At 39.6% G+C, this 22,241-nt stretch overlaps 1 protein-coding gene across 5 annotated transcripts in view; it reads left to right on the forward strand.

Annotated features, from left to right (window-relative positions):
• akr1a1a (aldo-keto reductase family 1, member A1a (aldehyde reductase)) overlaps positions 1-22,241 on the forward strand; it is a 51,054-nt gene that overhangs the window by 9,158 nt on the left and 19,655 nt on the right. For 3 of the 5 annotated variants that reach the window (XM_069924258.1, XM_069924254.1, XM_069924257.1), the window contains exon 2: positions 20,384-20,478. In XM_069924258.1, coding sequence (XP_069780359.1) covers positions 20,384-20,478 — 95 coding nt within the window. Of the gene's footprint in view, positions 1-164; positions 304-20,383; positions 20,479-22,241 lie in introns of all 5 variants that reach the window. The other 2 variants (XM_069924256.1, XM_069924255.1) reach the window with 2 other exon arrangements.

Consider the following 22,241-nt stretch of genomic DNA (forward strand, 5'->3'; position numbering starts at 1 on the left):
GCCTGCACGTCTTCCTGGGTTACGGAGAGGAGAAGATCATCAGTGGATGTGGGAGTGCGCAGTAGTGGTTCTTCCTTGTTCTTATGGTTCTTATGCAGGTATGGACGAAATTGATAGGTTTAAAGTTTAACCTTTTAACTAACTGTTACTTTCCAAATTAACAGGTCAAATTAATGGTTAACAATTATGTACCAAAGGATAAAACCTTTGAGCTGAGTCTGGTAATCAGCACAGAGCCACTGACAATTGCAGATACCAGAAAGTCCATATAACCGACACCCTCAACGTCTTCTCAACAAGTAGGTACTTATCTGTAAAATGCTTAAAGCAGATTGATTATAAAAATTATTGTTAGATTAGAAATGCGTTATTTCTGGTATAAAAGTATAAAGGACTGGTTGTTAAAAGGTGCTTTCTACCTAGTAAAATTATTAAATTATTTGGTCAGGAATTTGTCATAAGCAAAGGTAAGGTTTGAAACAATAAATCCATTCTTGACCGATCCTTTAAAGTTATCATGTTATGAATTGTCTACCATATTGTGAACATCTTGCATGTTAAGGGCTTTGTTAAAGATTGTTGATGTCATGAGTATTGCACGAATTTAATGGACCAAGGCTCTTTTCACTGAGAGTGAAGAGGCATTGGTTTGTCTGACTTTATCATGTGCTGATCAAAGAGCAGTGTTTTATTTTTGTTCTGCATTCTTAAAGTCTCCAGAATATGATTTATCGTTCATCACCGTTGTTCAAATGCAACCAGGAAAATATGGCTAAGTGTGAATATTTCCATGGATTTTGCAATATTTAAGAATCTCTCTCAATAATACAAATTAATGGAAATGGTTATTATTTCAATACTTTATTTCAACGATAACTTACACAGTTTAAAACATAGTTCTAATCTATTTCTGATTGTATGCTGCTTGAACAAAATGCATTGGGATATTTTCTGCACACAGCAATTCTTTATTCACTGTCTCTATCCAGATGGAAAACATAGAATGCTACAGCACAGTACAGGCCCTTCAGCCCTCAATGTTTTCCTGACATATAAACGACATCAATCTAACCCTTCCCTCCATCACACTCCATATCCGCACTCCATCCATAACGGCAATGCTGCCACTGATGTGGACCCGTGGAGAGGGGAGACACAGCGCTCCTGCAGTGTTCAACCACCCAGTCCAATTGCCGTTAGTGATTTTATTTAAAATACCTCAACCGTGGGGTCTGCGCTTAGACGCTGCCGTCTTATGATCGGCCTTTAGCTGTTGCAGACTCCAGGGAAGCAGAGGACTAGCACAGTTCACCAGAAAATGGGGAGACCACCCCACCTGAGAAAGAGAAGCAGAAGAGATGGTAACCATGGCAAAAGACTAGTGGGAGCTCGGCAGCTGAAGGAGCCCATGCAGGCCGTAGAGTGCTGGAGACTGGCTCAAAACTGGCTGAAGGGGTACCAGGTATTGGAACCAGGATGCGAGCGGGTACCAAGGATGCTGAAGGGTTCCTAATTGTATCGGAGATTCAGATCTGGAGCTTGGATTGCTGATGGTTTGAACTGGACTCTGTGGGGCTGCAGGAGCACTGGAGGTGAACCCATGGACACTTGGTGATGCTGGGGGCGATCTCTCTTTTGCTTCTCTTTTTCTGACTGTAAGAGGCACTTCAGGCAATTTCTGCCAATGGCAAATCTGTCTACAGCATGCAAAAGGCAACTTTGTGCAATATGACATTTTTTATTCCTGTCAATAAATTGGATCTTGAATATCCCTCCATTTTTGTACATCCATGTGCCTATCTAAGAGTCTTTTAAATGTCTCTGTCATCCTCAACTACCTCCACAGCAATGCATTCTAGGCACCACAATTCTCAGTGAGAAAAAAATCTACCTCTAATGTCCCCCTAAATTTTCATCCTTTCACCTTACCAGATGCCTTCTGGTATTGGCAATGCTATCTATGCCTCTCATAATCCTATACACCACTATTAAGTTACCTCTCATCCTCTGTCACTCCAAAGAGAAATGCCTGAGCTTGCTCAACCTTTCTTCAAAAGACATGTTCTATAATCTAGACAGTAACCAGATAAATCTCCTGTGCACCCTTTCTAGAGTTCCCACATTCTTCCTATAATGAGCCGACCAGAACTGAACACAGTTCTCTAATTATAGAACAATGAGAGTTTTATAGAGTTGCAACCTAATTTTATGGCTCTTGAACTCAGACCCTCAACTAATGAAGGCCAATGCACCATATGCCTTCTTAACCATCCTATCAACTTTTTTTGAATATTTTATTTAAATTTTCCATACATGTATTCATATCAAAATACAAAATATAATGTAATCATATCAAATGATGGTTTCATAAACCCCCAAAAAGAAAATAATAAAAAAATAAAAATAAATCCCTCTCACCCCTTCCCTCCAAATAATAATTCCGATAGGGAGAGAAAAGAGAGAAGGAAAAAGAATACAATTAGTAAAGAAAGAAAATAGTTGTAGACCTGGTTGTCTTTCATTCGATTCTAACCTTTTTTTCAATTTTATTTGTTTATTTATTTCAAGGAGTTAACGAGGTTTAGGGAAAGCCTACAATTTGTAAATATAGGCACCAAATTTTCAAAAGAGTATCATGTTTATTTCTCAAGTCATATGTAATCTTTTCAAGAGGTACACAACTATGAATTTCCACATGCCATCTTTCCAAACCTAAATGAAATTCCGACTTCCATGTCCACTGCTAAACATTTTCTTGCAATTGCTAATGCAATTTTTACAAATTCAGTTTCAATTTCGGCCTTATCCCTGAAATATTACCCAGTAAAAATTTCCTGTGGAAATTTAACTCCTTGTTGCCTGCTCCAAAAAAGTTCCTAATTCTATCAAGAATGGTCTCCATTTTGGACATGACCATGTAGATTGTAAAAAAGTACCAATCTCATGGCTACATCTAAATCATTGATCTGAAAGATTTGACTTCAATCTGTTTAATTTTTGTGAGGTAAGATATAGTTGATGTAAAAAAATATATTGAACCAATCTATTTCTAACAGTATTTGTCATGGTATCTAACCATCCTATCAACTTGAGAAATCTATGGACTTGGACCATAAGATTCCTCTGTTCTGTTAAGAATCCTGCCATCAACTTTGATTTACAAAGTGTATCACTTCACTCTTTTCAGGATTGAACTCCATCTGCCACTTTGCCAAAGTCTGCATCCTGTCTATACTCTGTGGCCATCTAAGACAACTTTCTACATTATTCACAACACCTCAAACTGAAAATTTCAGGCCCACACTTCTGCTTCTTCATCGAAGTTATTTATAAAAATCACAAAGACAAGGCGTCCAAGAATAGATCTCTGCAGAATGCCACTTGTCACCCACCTCCAGATAGAATACATTCCATTGACTACCACCCTCTGACTTCTCCGGGCAATCCATTTCCAAATCCACGCAGCCAAGCTTCCTTGTGTCACGTGCCTCATGACTTTTTCGATGTGCCCACCATAGTAAACCTTGACAAAATCCATATATGTCATATCCATAGCCCTACCTTCGTCAATATTTTGTTACCTCCTCATTAAGGCTCTTGAAGCATGACTTGCTTCTTACAACCATGCTGACTATCCCTAATAAAATGGTAAATCTCCAAATGCTTGAAAATCCTATCCCAAAGAATCTTTTTCCAATAGTTTTCCATCACTCAGGACTGTAATTCTCATGATTCTCCCTATTACCTTTCTACAATCCTCCGGTTCCAGTCCTGTGGCCAAGGAAGACGCAAAGGTCATTGTCAACGCCCCAGCAATTTCTTCCTTTGCTTTTCATAATAATGTGGGGTATATAATAATAGAGTGCTACCACCAAAAGGAGTTGGAGATGGAGAGTGTGGCATCTGGGAAATGTTGCATCTTGGGAATGCTGTTGCACCTTGAGTAGATTCAAGATGGATGCCTCCACATGAGGACCTGACTGTGTATGTTCTGTTCTTAGTGTTATTTCCTTAGTTAATAAATTAGTTGAATAAAAAGAACCCAAGTTTCTTTATTGCAAAAAAAGAAACATCATGTGATACCAGGAGTGGAAGAAACACTAGAAGTGTGCTGCTGTGTACAGGAGTGAAAGAAACACTACAGTATGCATATTGAGTAACAGTCGATATTAGCAGAGAAAATATGGAGTGTTTAAAAACTCCTGACACTGTAAAATGGACTGGAAATGTCAACCATGAGTGGAAGCTGTTTAAACAAAGATTTATGCTGTACCTGCAAGCAACTGGAATTGATAGCAAACTGGATACACGGAATATTGTAATTCTACTTACCATGGTGGGACCTAAAGCTCTGGAGGTTTTCAACACATTTATTTTTGCTGAAGCAGAAGACCAGAGCAAGTTCGACAAGATCATCAAGATATTTGATGAACACCAAAGAAAAATGAAACCTTCAAGAGGTATGTGTTTTGCTTGTGCACACAGCTGCAGGGAGAGAGCTTTGATACTTTTTTAACAGACTTAAAATTAAAAGCAAGAACATGCAATTTTGGATCGCTGCAAGATTCAATGATCAGTGATCAAATTGTGTTTGAAATTAATGATAACCAAATGAGAGAGAGGTTGGTGCGAGAGACAGAGCTTACCTTAGCTGGAGCTGTGAAGAAATGCCATGCCAGTGAAGTAGCTCTACAGCAAATGGAAAAGTTCTGTGGGAGTATAAAAGCCAGTGAAAATGAAGGCATAGTCATAGCTACAGTGTCTGGGTGCACACACAAACAAAATATGAGATACAGGAAACAACAAAAAGATGGAGAGACATTCAATTGTAAATGATATGGCACTAAACATGCACCAAATCAATGCCCAGCTTATGGGAAAGTCTGTAATAAGTGCAAAGGGCAGAATCACTGTGCAATGTTTTTCCAAAGGAAAACAAGACAGAAGCAAAAGTATTCACACTATAGAAGAAACTGCTCTCAATGATACACTTTTCATAGGCATGGTAGTACCCAAAGTGAACAGAGTCAAGCAGGATAAATGGACTGTGTCATTGCATACAAATGGAACAAATATTCCTTTCAAGGTGGGTCAATTTGATCTATGAGCATGATATCAGGGCAATGAAGATAAAGCCATACCTCCATGCAAATCTTGAACTGCTCAAAGCCTACAATGGACAGAGCATTGACACAAAAGGTAAATGTAAACTTAATGTGAAAGTTAAAGATAAAGAGCACCAGCTCAGGTTCCAACAGTCGTCACTGCTTGGTGAAAACTTTAGCCTATCAAAAAAGGGTGTACCACATTAACAATGATAATCCACAGAGCAGCATAGAGAAAATACTGAATCAATTTCCAGACATCTTCAAGGGGTTTGGAGTTTTACCATTCACCTATAAGATACGATTAAAGGAGAATGCACAACCAGTGGTGCATGCCCTGAGGTGGGTCCCAGCACCTCTAAAAGAAAGCTCAAGCAAGAACTTGCTTGAGGGTCATAAAGAAAGTGTGAGGACAATAAGGGTCATAAAGAAAGTATGAGTCAAAAATGAACAGTGACCACTGCTTGTGCATGGACTCAAAAGACTTGAATGCTAATACAGTACAACTCCAATTATCTGAAATCAGATTCTCTGAAATTTTCAGTTATTCAAAATATTTAAAAAATTTCAGATGAACGAGAATATCTGAAATCTTCATTTATCTGAAATTTGTTCAGAGCCAAACTGACCGGGGCAGTGGATCTCGGGCTCCCGGCAACAGCAGACCTTGGGCTTCCGGCAGCAGCGGAGACCTCAAGCTCCCAGATAGGAGTGGGACCCTAGGGCTCCCGGCACGAGCGGGACTCGGTGAGAAGGTGTCCGTAATTGGTGGTGACCAGCATATTTTTTAGTGAGAATTAAACATTATTTTAATGCTTAAAAAGTCCCTTGTTGTTCGTTGTTATTTAAACATAATTAAAAGTAAAACACAGGAATCTGTTGACCCTTGGTTGTGAAAAAACACAAATGCTGGAGAAGCTCAGCAGTCAAACAGTCTCCTTTATTTAGCAAAGGTAAAGATACATCACCAAAGTTTCGGTGATGAAGGCACTGTTTAACCTGCTGCGTTTCTCCAGCATTTGTGTGTTTAAACACTGTTACAAGTGATTTGCTGTTGCTACTGGGCTGCTTTTAAAAAATTACTGGTTCTCCAAAAAAATGTCTATCCAAAATGGGCCCAGTCCCAACCATTTTAGATAATCGGAGTTGAACGGTATAAATTATCAGATTCTAACCAAGGATGAAATTACAAGTGAGATGTCTGGTGCAGCGTTTTTCACTAAACTGAATGCATCTCAGGGTTATTGGCAACTAAAACTGTATGATGATAAGTCAAAACACTGTACATTTGGCTGATACTCATGTCTGAGGATGCCTTTTGGAATTTCCTCAGATCGGAAGTGTTCCATATGTCAGAATAGTATTCGGAAATTAATTAATGCTAGACTAGCGATGATTAATTATAATTTTATTCATCAGCTATATTTAACGCCGGAGAAATTTAAAAAATTTGTTCTTAGTAAGTTGGATTCTTGTTTTCGATGTGATCAGACGGCCAATACTTTTTTGCATACTGTTTGGCTTTGTGATCGATTGCAACAGTTTTGGAAAGGTATTCAATCTATTCTTAACAGTTTATATAATATCCATCTTGTATTAGATCCCGATATATTTTTATTAGGGAACATGCAATCATTAATTGATTTAAGTTTAGAGGATTATCAGATTTCATTTATCTATTTAGCTTTAGTCGTGGCTAAGAAATGTATAGCACTTACTTGGAAAGATAGAAATATACTAACTTTAGATAAGTGTTTGGCCTGGAAGTCAGCCTGAAGAAAACTGAGGTCCTCCATCAGCCAGCTCCCCACCAAGACTACCAGCCCCCCCACATCTCCATCGGGCACACAAAACTCAAAACGGTCAACCAGTTTACTTATCTCGGCTGCACCATTTCATCAGATGCAAGGATCGATAATGAGATAGACAACAGACTCGCCAAGGCAAATAGCGCCTTTGGAAGACTACACAAAAGAGTCTGGAAAAACAACCAACTGAAAAACCTCACAAAGATAAGCGTATACAGAGCCGTTGTCATACCCACACTCCTGTTCGGCTCCGAATCATGGGTCCTCTACCGGCACCACCTACGGCTCCTAGAACGCTTCCACCAGCGTTGTCTCCGCTCCATCCTCAACATCCATTGGAGCACTTTCATCCCTAACGTCGAAGTACTCGAGATGGCAGAGGTCGACAGCATCGAGTCCACGCTGCTGAAGATCCAGCTGCGCTGGATGGGTCACGTCTCCAGAATGGAGGACCATCGCCTTCCCAAGATCGTGTTATATGGCGAGCTCTCCACTGGCCACCGTGACAGAGGTGCACCAAAGAAAAGGTACAAGGACTGCCTAAAGAAATCTCTTGGTGCCTGCCACATTGACCACCGCCAGTGGGCTGATAACGCCTCAAACCGTGCATCTTGGCGCCTCACAGTTTGGCGGGCAGCAACCTCCTTTGAAGAAGACCGCAGAGCCCACCTCACTGACAAAAGGCAAAGGAGGAAAAACCCAACACCCAACCCCAACCAACCAATTTTCCCCTGCAACCGCTGCAACCGTGTCTGCCTGTCCCGCATCGGACTTGTCAGCCACAAACGAGCCTGCAGCTGACGTGGACTTTTTACCCCCTCCATAAATCTTCGTCCGCGAAGCCAAGCCAAAGAAAAAGAGATAAGTGGTATTTGGAAATGAAATTTTGTTTGACTATGGAAAGGATATCTTTTTCAATTCAGGATAAGATGTCTTTTTATAAGTTAAAGTGGACTCAGTTTGCTAATTATATGCATTTAAGTTTGATTTAAATTTATGTTGAAGCGTGATATTTTAGTATTGTTAATTTTATTAACTCTTCACTCTTTATTTTGGGTGGGGGAGGGTTGGACTAATTTTAAGTTAGACTATTAATATTGTGTTACAATTAATGGGGGGGGTATTTTGTGTAGTTTTCTGATGTAATATTGTAATCATACTATTTTAATTTTTTAAAATTTTTCTTTAAATGTAATTCTTTATTGTATTCATGTTATAAAATTTTAAATAAAGTCTTCAAAAAAAAAGGAAGTGTTCCATATGACAATGGAGCACATCATAGATGGGTTGCATGTGTACATGGATGACATGATCCTATGGCAATCCACACAAGAACACATGAGAGGCTCATCAAAGTGCTACAACACTTCCAGAAGTTAAAGTTAAATGGAGAAAAATGTCAGTTTGGTGTGAAGGAAATTTGGGAGATAAGCTGTCAGAAGCAAGTGTGGAGTCAGACAAGAGCAAGGTAAAAGCAATTTTAGAGCTGTCCAGACCCACTGACAAAAAAGGGTGTATTGATAATGCTGGGAATGATCTATTTAATTGGTAAATTCATACGAAACCTGTCTTCCAAAACAATGTGCCTAAAGAAGTTGTTACAGAACAAATGTGAATTCAAGAGGACAGACAACCATGAGGAAGAATGGGGATGACTGAAGACCATTCTAACTACAGAACCATTGCTTTTGACATTCTTTGACACATCCAGAAGGATGAAAAAATCTACAGATACTTCAAAAGATGGAATAAGTGCCGTGTGGGAGAAGATTGGAGGCCAGTAGCATACACATCAAGCATGATAACAACATCTCAATGTTGATATGCAGTGATCAAGAAAGAGTGTCTAGGTCTGGTTATGGAGGTGAATTTTCATTCTTGTCATTTCATTTTATTTAGGCACAAGAGTTTGATTCAGGCTTGGCAGGTGAGCTCAGACCTGTGTCCTGCTCCTCCTGTGCTAAGTGGGAACTCAGGGATACTGAGAGTGTCCCCAAGGACTACATGTGCATGAAGTGTGTCCAGCTGCAGCTCCTGATTGACCGCATGATGGCACTGGAGCTGCGCGTGGACTCACTTTGGAGTATCTGGGATGCTGAGATGGTGGTGGATACCACCTTTAGTAAGTTGGTCACACTGCAGTTTCAGAGGGTAGAGAAAGATAGGGACTGGGTGACCAACAGTAAGAGAAGTGGTAGTGCAGGAGTCTCCTGCAGTCATCACCCTCCAAAACAGATATGCCGCTTTGGATATTGTTGGGGGAGATGGCCCATCAGGAGAAGGCAGTAGTAGCCAGGATCATGGCACCAAGAGTGGCTCTGTTGTGCAAGAGGGAGGGAAAAAAAGTGGTGGGGCAATAGTAATAGGGGATTCTATAGTAAGGGGAACAGACAGGAGCCTCTGTGGCTGCAAACAGGACTCCCAGATGGTGTGTTGCCTCCCTGGTGCAAGGGTCAGGGATGTTTGAGCGGTTGCAGGACATTCTGGAAGTGGAGGGTGAACAGCCAGCACTCATTGGTCCATATTGGTACCAACAATATAGGAACAAAATGGAATGAGGTCCTACAAGATGGATTTAGGTAGCTAGCAAAAAATTAAGGAGTAGGATCTTGAGGGTAATAATCTCTGGACTATTACCAGTGCCACGAGCTAGCCAGAGTACAAATAGTAGGATAGTTAGAATGAATCTGTGGCCTGGTGAAAGAGCAAAGGTTTCAGATTCTTGGGACATTTGAATCGGTTCTGGGACAGATGGGACCACTACAAACAGGGCAGGACTGGGCAGGACTGGGACTGGGAGTTTGTTTACTAGCGCTGTTGGGGAAGGTTTAAACTAATGTGCCATGGGGATGGGAGCAAGTGCAGAGAGACAGAAGGGTGTAATATGAGGGTAGATGCAAAAGGTAGCAAGGTGCAAAGCAAAAGTGGCAGGCAGGTAAACCTGGAGCAAAAACCAAAAAGGGTCACTTTCAACATAATGGTAAAAGGGATAAGAATATGGCAAAAGAAAGCCTGAAGACTTCTTGTCTCAATGCAAGGTGCTTTTGTAGTAAGGTGGATGAATTGAGGAGCTCAACATCGAGGGATATTTGATATTCAAGAGGGATAGACAGAAAGGAAAAAGAGGTGGGGAAGAGGAGGTAAACACAATAAAAAAGAAGGACCTTAGCTTGGAGGATGTGGAATCGATATGGGTAGAGCTGTGAAACACCAAAGTGTAGAAGGCCATCTAACAGTAGCAGTGAGGTTAGGGATGGCATTAAACAGGAAATTGGAAATGCGTGCATCAAAGGTAGAGTAGTTATAATGGGTGACTTTAATCTACATGTAGATTGGATGAACTAAATTGGTAAGGGTAATGAGGAAGAGAATTTCTTAGAATGTATGCAGTATTGTTTTCTAAACCAGCATGTTGAAGAACCAACAAGGGAACAGGCCATTCTAGACTGGGTAAGGAGTAATGGAGAAGGGTTAGTTAGCGATCTTGTTGTGCAAAGCCCTTTGGGCAAGAGTGACCACAATATGGTGAAATTCTTCATTAAGGTGGAGAGTGACAGAGTTAATTCAAATACAAAGGTTCTGAACTTTAAGAAGGGTAATGTTGATGGTATAAGACGTGAATTGGCTAAGATAGATTGGCAAATTGTACTTAAAGGGCTAATGGTGCAAATGCAATGGCAATCATTTAAAGATAGCTTGGATGAAATACAATTGTACATCCCAGTTTGGAAAAAGAATAAATCAAGGAAGGAAATGCATCCGGGGCTACAAGGGAAATCAGCAAGAGTATCAAATCCAAAGAAGCAGCATATAAACTAGCCAGAAAAAAACATTATTCTTGAGAAATTCTGAGTTCAGTTGAGGAGGACAAATGGATTAATTAGGAAAGGTAAAAGTGATTATGAGAGAAAGCTGACACGGAACATAAAAAATTACTGTAAAAGTTTTTATAGATATGTAAAGAGAAAGAGATTAGTTAAGACAAATGTGGGTCCATTACAGTCAGAAACAGGTGAATTGATCATGGGGAACAAGGACATGGCAAACCAATTGAATAACTACTTTAGTTCTGTCTTCACTAAGGAAAACATAAATAATCTTCAGGAAATAGTATGGGACCGAGGATCTAATGTGAGGGAAAGACTGAACGAAATAAATGCAAGTCAAGAGGTTGTATTAGGTAAATTGAAGGGATTAAAGGAAGATAAATCCCCAGGGCAGGATAGTCTGCATCCCAGAGTATTTAAGAAAGTAGCCCAAGAAATAGTGGATGCATTAGTGATAATTTTTCAAAACTCTTTAGATTCTGGATTAGTTCCTGAGGATTTGAGGGTGGCAAACGTAACCACACTTTTTAAGAAGGGAGGGAGAGAGAAAATGGGAAATTATAGACCAGTTAGCCTAACATCAGTAGTGGGGAAAATGCTAGAGTCAGTTATTAAAGATGTGATTGCAGCACTTTTGAAAAGTATTAATATCATCGGAAAGAGGATATTTGAGTTTGTAACTAGTAGAGTGGATAGGGGAGAACCAGTGGATGTGGTATATCTGGACTTTCAGAAGGCCTTTGATAGGATCCCGCACAGGAGATTAGTGTACAAACGAAGCATGCGGTTTAGGAAGTATGGTATTGAAATGGATAGAGAATTGGTTGACAGACAGGAAGCAAAGAATAGGAATAAATGGATTATTTTCAGAATGGCAGGAAGTGACTAGTGGGGTACTGCAAGGCTCAGTGCTGAGACCAAAGTTATTTACAATATATATCAATGACTTAGATGAAGGAATAGAAAGCAGCAAATCTCCAAGTTTGCAGACAACATGAAGCTGGGTGGCAGGGTTAGCTGTGTAGAGGATGCTAAGAGGATGCAGGATGACTTGGACAAGTTAGGTGAGTGGGCCAAGGCATGGCAGATGCAATGTAATGAGGATAAATGTGAAGTTATCCACTTTGGAGGAAAGAATTGGAGAGAAGATTATTACCTAAATGGTGATCCAATTAGGAAAAGGATGTCCCAGGGTGTCCCTGTGCACCAATCATTGAAAGTGGGCATGCAGGTACAGCAGGCAGTGAGGAAAATGAATGGTATGTTGGCATTCGTAGCAAGAGGATTCGAGTACAGGAGCAGAAAGGTTCTACTGCAGCTGTACAGGGCCTTGGTGAGACCACATCTGGAATATTGTGTACAGTTTTGGTCTCCTTATTTGAGGAAAGATATCCTTGCCATAGAGGGAGTGCAAAGAAAGTTCACTAGATTGATACCAGGGATGGCAGGACTTGCATATGAAGAAAAGTTGGATGGACTAGGCTTATACTTACTGGAATTTAGAAGATTGAAGGGGGAATCTTATAGAAATGTATAAAATTCTTAAGGGATTGGACAGATTTGATGCAGGAAGGTTGTTCCCGATGTTGGATAAAACCAAAAATGGGAGGTGGGGGAAGGGTCACAGTTTAAGGATAAGGGGAAGTATTTTAGGACTGCCATGAGGAAAAAGAATTCTCAGAGAGTGGTGAATATGTGGAATTCTTTCCCACAGGAAGTAGTTGAAGCCGGTTCCTTATCTGTATTTAAAAGGGAGTTAGATTTGGCCCTTATGGCTAAGGGAATCAGGGGGAATGGGGAGAAGGCAGGTACTGGGTACTGAGTAGACGATCAGCCATGATCAAAATGAATGGTGGCGTAGGCTTGAAGGGCCAAATGACCTACTCCTGCACCTATTTTCTATGTTTCTTGGGACTCGAGAAATTTCACAGTTATGTATTTGATCTACCAACATTCGTGACAGAGACAGACCACAAGTCATTAATAGCGATAATCACAGTGAAATGTAGTCGCAAATCCAAAAACTGATGATGAAGCTACAACGTTATGACTTTGAATTGGTGTACACACCAGGGAAACCTATTGTGTTAGCTGATGCGTTATAAAGAACTACACACTTAAAAGCTTGTGTTGCGGTTGTTCGTGTTACATTTGATTTAAACTTTGAAAGACTACTGTATTAATGCATCATGTTAGATTAAACACCTCAAGGAAAGGGGATGTAGTGATAGAATGCTACCACCAGGAAGAGTCAGAGACAGAGTGTGTGGTATCTGGGGAATGTTACATCTTGGGTTGATTCAAGATGGATGCTTCCACGTGAGGACCTGTTTTTGTGTGTTCTGTGTTTAGTACCGTTTGCTTAGTTAATAAATCTAGTTGTTTAAAAAGAACCCAAGAACATCACAAGGTATATCCCATCCAACTGCTGGGACTTATTAACATTTAACTTATCATCTTCACTGACTGGAGGTAACAACATAAAAATGAACATCCATACTAATACGGACAACCATCACAGTCGCAATTGCTGGAGAAATTAAAAAGTCAACAATAAATTAAAGGATAACAAAAACCTAAATGCTGGAAATTTGAAACAAATGCAGAGGACACTTGAAAAACTCAGCAAGTCAGTGTGTATCTGTGGAAAGAAACACTTAGTATTTTGGGTCTTCAAATTCTGGATAAGTTCTGTTGAAGTATTGTTGGCCCGAATGTTGACTATTTCTCTTTCCATAAGCACTGCCTGGTACCTTTTCCCAGCATTTCCTGGTTATGTTGCAAAGTCAGCGTTTAGCATGTACCAGCTCTAATTTATTGTTTTTTATTGGAGAGCCACTAACTTTTGTAGCTCCATCTTTGCTATAGAAATCTGGATTTATACATCTTTACTCTGGAGTAATGTTGTACTCTGAATCTTTGATCAATGTATCTCTCATTTCATGAACAACCTGATTATTACACAAGGTATGGCTCAGTGGTTGAACAGGCGTCATGAATGCTTGAATCAAGCTGTACATATCCCAAACTTGTGGGGAAACAAATCTACACTTCTTTAATTGGACCCATGAACTAGCTCATGACCTTAACTGGCATTTAGCCAACAGCATCATAAAAAGATTTCCAGCAGCTGTGATATATATAGGAAACTTTAAACCTTGGAGCCTTTTCAACATTGAACAACTGTTTCATCACATATGCCATTACATTTTCCAAGTACCTTTACGTCATCAGAAACATTTCCAACAATAGAATCCCTCACTTTCCAACCTTCTATTTGTAAAGTTTGTGAAAGTCATTGAAAAAACAGATCAAAGACAAACCAAGGAAACTAAATTACATCAAAAGGGAAAAAGTGAAATGATTAACTTTTGTTTGATGTATGAATTTAATGATACAGCATGCTGACATGACCTTCCAGCATGTTGACATGACTTTCCAGCCCACGCTGCCCAAATACACCCCTGTGACCAATTAACCTACTTAACCCTGTATAAGATTGGAATATGGGAGGAAACTGGACCACCCAGAGGAAACCCATGCAGTCTGAGTCTGAAGTCCGCAATCATCTCCTTGGTTTTGCTCAACATTAGTAAAACCAAGGAGATGATTGTGGACTTCAGAATGAAGTTAGGGGAACATGACCCAGTCCTCATTGAGGGCTCAGTAGTGGAGAGGGTCAAGAACGTCAAATTCCTGGATGTCAACATCTCCAAGGATCTGTCCTGGAGCCTCCATGTTGATGCAATCACAAAGATCCAATGCCAGCACTATACTTTGTGAGGCGCCAAAAACTCTTGAAACTCTGGCTGGTTACATCACTACCTGATATGGAGGCGCCCACTCTCAGGACAAGAATAAACTCCAGAGCATTGTTAATTCGGCCTGTGACACAAGGGTACCAGTCTTCCCTCCATCGAGGACATCTACAAGAGGCAGTGTCTTAAGGAAGCAGCCTCAATCCTCAAAAACCCCCACCACCCAGGCCACACCCTCCTTACTCTGCTGTCATTGGGACAAAGGACAGCTTCTTCCCCGCTGCCATCAGATTCCTGAATAATTAATGAACCAAAGACATTGCCTTACTTTTCGTGCACTATTTTTAAAAATTTATAGCAATGGTGTAATATGGTTCATAATATGAATGTTTACACTAGGACGCTGCCACAAAACACTGAATTTCATGACTTGTTCATGACAATAAATTCTGATCCTGATTCAGTCACAGGGATAACGTACAAACTCCTTACAGACAGTGGTGGATGGCTCTCTAATATTGTTACAGTAACCACTGCACTAACTGTACATTTTGTATTTTCTCTCTATTACTTCTGCCAGTATCATATCTCTGTTGTCCCCACTACCCACTTCTCAGTCAGTCCAGTCTCCTGGCAGCAGTAGAAAATAAGCTTTTTATGCTTTGTTATCTGTATGAGAAACAATCAAAACTGGCATCATAATTAAGCAAACTGTGTCCGCATGCACGCACGCACACACGCAATAGATAGATATAAATATTAGTGTTTCTAACTTGAGGGTTTACTAAATAAAGGCTGACTCTTGAATGCAGTATGCAAAATGTGTCATTAAAGGTATTGTGCATCCTAAAGGATATCATTGTTAAGCTACCAGCTCCTGCAAACACCCAGTAATGCAGTTGTGGCACGATTTGATAAAGAGCAGAATGTCCTGGATGTTAGCCAACTTTCTTTACTCTGCCATAACTATCTAAAATAGTTTAGCTGGTTAGTCATGTCCCTGTGTTTTAGAGAATCTTGTGGAAAATGATTCAGTTTAACCTACTTAAAATTCTCAAGCTGGTTTTCAAATCCATTCAAAGCCTTGTCCCTAACATCTCTATAGCAACTATATAGCAATTTCAACTATGGTCTTTTGTGCCATCGTATTTTCCATGCCTTCATCTGCTTAGTCCTTCTGGGATTCCATCCAAAAACTTTTATCACTTCCTCATCCTTCAAAATTCTTCTCTTTTAGACATACAGTACTTTTGGTGATTACTTGGTGTGATATGCTGTCAAATTACATTGCACAATCAATTCTGTGAAATGTCTTGGGCTTGTTATGTTATGGGATTAATTAAAATAATTCCAGGGATGAGCAATTTTAACCTCATGGCTACTGGAAAATGTGGGGTTGTTTTCCTGGAACATCAAAGGTTGTGATTAGTTTTGATAAGAAGAGAACAAAACTGATTTAGTTAAAAGTAATAGAGAAAACCTGTTCCCATTAAACATTTGGGGCAGAAGGATCTGAGGGGAAAATATTTTTAAAATTGTGTGTAGTAATAATCTGGGATTCACAGGGCTAATGGAAGCAGAATTGATTCAAAGAGAGGTAATTTCAAAAATGTGAGGATAAAGCAAAAGAGGATGGCTTTACTTGGAATCAGGGCAGACCCGATGGGCTGAGTGTTTTTATGTTTCTTTGTGAATGCTGTTTGTTGTTGGAGTAATTTTTTTTTTCTTTTTCAATCTTTTTATTGATTTTATTATAATAATAAAACATGTAAACACAGTACAGAAATTAACACTTTATAATCAGTACCCATATCACTAATCACTTTTAAACACTGAATTAAAGAATGATATGAAATATTTTATTATAATATATAATAGTCATCCCCACTACCTAGACTGGAGTTGTATGGCGAAAAGATTAGTACTCTACTTCAGAAAAAGAGAGTGCGATTTTAAAAAAAATCATAAAATTATCTTCAAAATGGTTATTGTTACTAGAAATTCTGAAAATAGTTCACTAATTGTCCCCACATATTTTGAATATTCATAACAGTGTTACAGAGCATCTGATTTTCTCCAAATTAAGACAAAACATAATTTCACATGAGCATTGAGCATGAGTTGGCGAAGCAGCATCCTTCCACCTAAGTAGTATTACACGTTTAGTTGGCATTAAAGTCATGCCATTCTCTCATTTTGTACCAAAAAGAGCAACTGAAGTATTAGGCTCTAAGTTTAAGTCAAGAATTGTTGATAAAGTCTGAAAAATCTCCATCCAGTATTTTCTAAGTCTCGAACAAATCAAAAACATATGGATTAATGCAGCATCCTGTGATGTAATATTTGGGAATGTTTTTAGGAGATAAACTGGTAAAATTACATATCTACACATACTTTAAAACAGATCTTATTTGAAATACTGAAGAATTCATATTCAGTGACTACAGAAACTATGGAGAATGCTATGCACATTTCACAAGTATGTGCTAATTGAAATGATGTCATGAAATGAATGGACTGGAGACAGGTCATCTGTGTTGAACATTTCTGACCTCTCTGCAAAGTGTTCCTCAAAGAACAATGAGAGGTTTGTTTACCTAAAACAACAGATGGGAGCAGAAGACTAACTCCTTTTGTTTGCTGGAGAAGGAGAGGGTTTTGCAAGTGTAATGGATAAATATTGGGAGGAATTTTGTAAAATTAGAGTAAGTTACATACATACACACATTTTAAAACAGATCTTATTTGAAAGACTGAAGAATTCATATTCAGTAACATTGCAGGATCTTTGGAGACTTTTATGCACATTTCACAAGTAGGTGCTAATTGAAATTATATCATGAAATGAATCAATTGCATACACATTGTTTGGAATTGGAGACAGGCTGGATGGTTGGATAACTACAAGGCTTCTGACCTTTCTGCAAAGTGCTTACAGAAGGGTCACTCCTGGGTTTTGTTTACCTAAGACAACAACTTGACCAAGAGAAGGATAACTCCTGTTTTTTGCTGAAGAAGGTGGGGGAGGGGGGTGGGGTTTAACAAGTGAGAGAGTCATATGGGCTTTCTGGCAGTCTCAGTTGGAGAGAGAGAGAGAGAGAAGTTCAATAAGCTCTCTCAAGCAGTGTGTGACACTGAAAGCAGCTGAACAGTGCAAGCCAGGAAGCTGGTTTGAAACAGAAAGCTCCAGAGCAGTGGATGACTGGAAGTGCTATCTGTCTATTGTATCTCTTGTAATAAGTAGAACAGAAAGGAACTCTGTGTTAGCCTGAAAGAAAGAGGTTACCATCTGGAGAACCCTGATGGGCAAGTTTCATCAGTGAGACACTGAGGTGACTAATGGTGGTACCTCAGTTGTGGAAATCCTGGAACAACAAATCTCTCTCTGCAAACCCTACAAGAACCTTCCTGAGTGGTAAACATTTACCTTTCGAGCACCAAACCCTGGTGAACTTTATACATGTTAAATTCTGTGCACAGTATAAGAATTACTTGCATCCAGAGAACTTGGAAGAAGGAGAAGTGAGATTGAACTGTGAACTAAAGAACTTTTCTTAAATTTACACACACATTGCATACACATGTGCTTGGAATTAGAAGGGGGTTAATTTGGGTTAGTTAAGTATAGAGATGGGTTGAAGTTTTATTCTGTTTTCATGTTTAAAGATAATTATAAATAACTTCTGTTTAAGTAGCTACTTGTCATGGTGAATATCTATTGCTGCTGGGTTTTGGGGTCCTTTGGGCTTGAAACATTCCCCATTGTTACGTCTGTCATAACAAGGACTCGTATTTGGGTAGTGTAAGGTAAAACATCATGAGATGGGAATGTGTAGGGAGTTACCCTGTACAGGGCAGTAACAAGAAGGGGAGGTGTCCTTGTACTCCTGTTAGGTAAAACATCATGAGATGGGAATGTACAGGGCTGTAACAAGATGTGAATGCATCCTTGTACTTACAAGATAAGAGAGACATTGATGGATTGAGAGGCAGGAAGCTAGCAGGGAAAGGATAGCAACAGTTTTAGTCATTGGACAAGTAATGATATGATGATGTTCTAAGCACATATCCAAGGGTATAAAAAATCACCATTTTGCTGATAACGGCAGAATGCATTCTCCGACTAACATCGTTAGTCGCAAGTGTTACAATCCGGTAATAAAGAACAAAGAACCCTGATTTCGACTCAGTCTGGTGTTTGTCTCACTCATTCATGAACAAAGCAGACCTAACAGTAGACACAAGAAAGTTTAACTTTCTATGAACTACTTTAGTTCTCTAAGAGAGGATGATGAGGTATTAACCAATTTAAAGATCAAATCCCAACTCTCATCAGATATTGAAAAATGGAAGTCCTGTTCCCATGCATTTTTAATTTTATCTAAAGGACTTGATGCAATTTCATCAAAATATCATCAATAGTTGATATTAAACCTTTCTGTGAAGGTTGTAAATTTAAAATTACATCTGTTGTTGGAATAATTATTAATAATTTCTTCATCTTGAACAATGAATGAGTGTGGTTTGCTTACCATGGGTTTTAGTCCTCTGATCAACCATTACAAATAATGTCACTCTACACTGCATCTTTGAGGGAAAGATACCTGCTATCCTCATTCTGCCTTGACCTCTCAAACAAGCCATTCATCTGAAATTTTTTTGCCATCCGCTTGTGCATTTATATTTGCATTTTTCCCCACTTTCTTCCCTGTTCTTTTTTTTATTTTTTATTTCTCTCTACCCCTGCCATTGGTCAGGTTGATGATGATCTTACACTATGTTCATAAATAGCATTGTATACACAGCAGTTAACACACAAATTCTTTTGGTTAAGTGGCTTATGCTCTAGCTAACAGGAAACAGGCAGTAGGCATGAATGGGCCTTAATCTGGTTGGCAAGATGTAAAGAGGAGCATGTCACAGGAAGTAATGTGGGGACTTCAACATTTTATAATTTACATAAATTACTTGCATTGTGGCACAGAATACATGATTGCTAAATTTGCTGAAGACGTAGATGGGAAAGAGGATAGAAGAGCCAAAGAGATATAGTCAGGATAACCGAGTGAGCAAAATCAGGCATAATGGGGAGTTGCCTTTTTTGGTGGCATAATAATTAAAATAAATATATTATCTCAATATGGAAAAATTGCAAGGCTATGGGTTGCAGAGGGATCTGGGTGTCCAAGTGCATGATTTACAAAAGGCTCATGTACAAGAACAGCAAGCCAAAATTGAGAAGTTATGCTTCAGTAATGTGGAGCATTGGTGAGACCACATCAGTTGTACTGTTCAGGAGCTGGGTTTTGAACACACACGTGACATGGACGGCCCAACCAAAATGACTGAGTATGATTTGTGCCTCAGTGCTGGGATGTTGACATTGGATAAGACACTGCTGCTGGATGCAAAACAGTCAAATAAAGAAAGTAGTTGAGAAGTAGACTGCAGATCGTAACTCTGTCTCCAATCTACTGAATTTATCCTTCATTATCAAGAACATCTGAAAAATACAATTTAATTAGAATACTAATATATACAAAAGGGCAAAACTGTAGATAATAGAAATCAAAAGTGAAACATAATGTCCTGGAAGTGTTCAGCAAGTCAGAGAAAATGTTCCAGGTCAGTGGGACTGATTTGCACCAATGTTAACAAAAATACCCATTTTGATATCGTCATTAGAAAGAATGGCTCAATGGCAAAATACTTGGCCTTTGATGGAAGACTGGGGCTTGTTGTGATAAAACTCTGCTTTCATATGATTTAAAATTATAGCTGATCAATATTTAGATGCTGTTCAGCATTTAGAAGTATGTGTGTATTTTGTATATTTGTAACTCTATACAGGTTGTAATTCTTTATTAATTTCATTATTCGACAAGGTGCATCAAACATGAAACTCAGCTTTGTAACACTTGCAACAGGCCAGAAAATGCCATTGGTTGGATTGGGAACATGGAAGAGTCCACCTGGGCAGGTAAAAATCCAAATGTTTTAGTACTCTTAATGGTGTGTTCTTTTAATAATTTGAATGATTACATTCCATGATTAGTTGTTTAGATTTATTTATATTTATTAAGTTGAAAGATACCAATTGAGACCAACATAGCAGTGAACTCCCCAAAAAAAATAATTTCAGATTCTGAATAAAGTTCATCTTGCTTTGAATTAATTTGTGTTCCAATCCTAATCATCAGTACAGGAATGATTACACTTTCATTTGACTACAACTTCAGTTCTTATGCGAAATTAATGCTGATTTCTGGATTTTGAAGATTTCTGCTTGCGTTAATACTGGTAAGGATTCCCAAGCTAATGTAATTTGGAACCCCATGGTCAACATAGAAGAACTTCTTCCTCATGATTTGTCTGCAGAAAAATCCTAATTCTTTCGGAAGTAAACACAAAAATATGTAGTCACCGTGGTTGAAGTAAAAACACAAAGCTGGAGAAACTTAGCAGGTCAAACAATGTCCTTTATATAGCAAAGGTGAAAATACATAACTGACATTTTGGGCTTGAGTCCTTCATCAAAGTAGAGTAGGGGGGAAGGTGTGGTCACAAAGGAAAGAGGTAATAAGTGCAGAGGGAGGGAGGGGACAGCAGCGAGGAAGGGGAGGAGGGATGGCTAGGTGAATAGAGAGGGAAGGGGGAGGGGGAGGTCAGCATATATTGAAAAACACGATGTTAATGCCTTCTGGCTGGAGAGTGCCCGGATGGAAAATCAGATGTTGTTCCTCCAATTTGCAGGTGATAATTGTGGGATAGTATATAAGGCCATGGACAGACATTTGAGTATGGGTATGTGGCACAGAATTGAAATGGTTGGCTACTGGGAGGTCTATGTCACTGTTGTGGATAGAGTGAAGGTGCTCACCGAAGTGATCTCCCAATCTGCGATCAGTCTCTCCAATGTAGAGAAGCCCACAAAGGGAGCACTGGATGCAGTGAATCAATCCTATGAATAAACACGTCAAGTGCTGCTTCACATGAAAGGCCTATTTGGAGCCCAAGAATGTGGTGAGGGAGGAGGTTTGGATGCAAGTGTGGCACCTTCTGTGGCCACAGGGAAAGATGTCAGGGGGCGCAATTGGTGGGAGTGCATGAGGGACTCACAGAGGGAGGAGTGTCTACATACGGCTGAGAGGAGAGAGGAGGATGTGTCTGGTAGTGGTATCCTGTTGCAAGTACTGGAAATTTTAGAGAATAATGTGTTGGGTGCAGAGACTGGTGGGGTGGTAAGTGAGGATAAGGGGGATTCTACGTTTGTTGTGTCTGGGGGCAGAGGGGGCCAGGGCAGGTGAGCGGGAAATGGAGGAGATGCAGGTGACGGCTGAGTTGATGGTGGTGGAGGGGAAGCCACATTTATGGAAGAAGGCAGACATTTAAGAAGATCTAGACTGGAAGACCTCATCTTGGGAACAGATGCGGTGGAGACGGAGAAATTGAGAGAAGGGAATAGAATCCTTGCAGGGGACAGGGTGAGGGCAAGTATAGTTCAGGTAGTTGTGAGAGTTAGTGGGTTTGTAATATATGTCAGTGGAAACTTGTTCTCTGAGATGGTGATTGAGAGATCCAGGAAGGGGAGAGTGTTGTCGGAGATTGACCACTTGAGTTTGAGATCAGGGTGAAAGTTGGCCACTAAGTGAATGAAGTTGACAAACTCATCATGGGTGCATGAGGCAGCCCCAATGTAGTCATCAATATAGTGAAGGAACAGTTGATGGGTCTTGCTTGTGT

This window comes from Narcine bancroftii, chromosome 3, assembly GCF_036971445.1.
Source record: "Narcine bancroftii isolate sNarBan1 chromosome 3, sNarBan1.hap1, whole genome shotgun sequence".
NCBI classification, from domain to species: Eukaryota; Metazoa; Chordata; class Chondrichthyes; order Torpediniformes; family Narcinidae; genus Narcine; species Narcine bancroftii.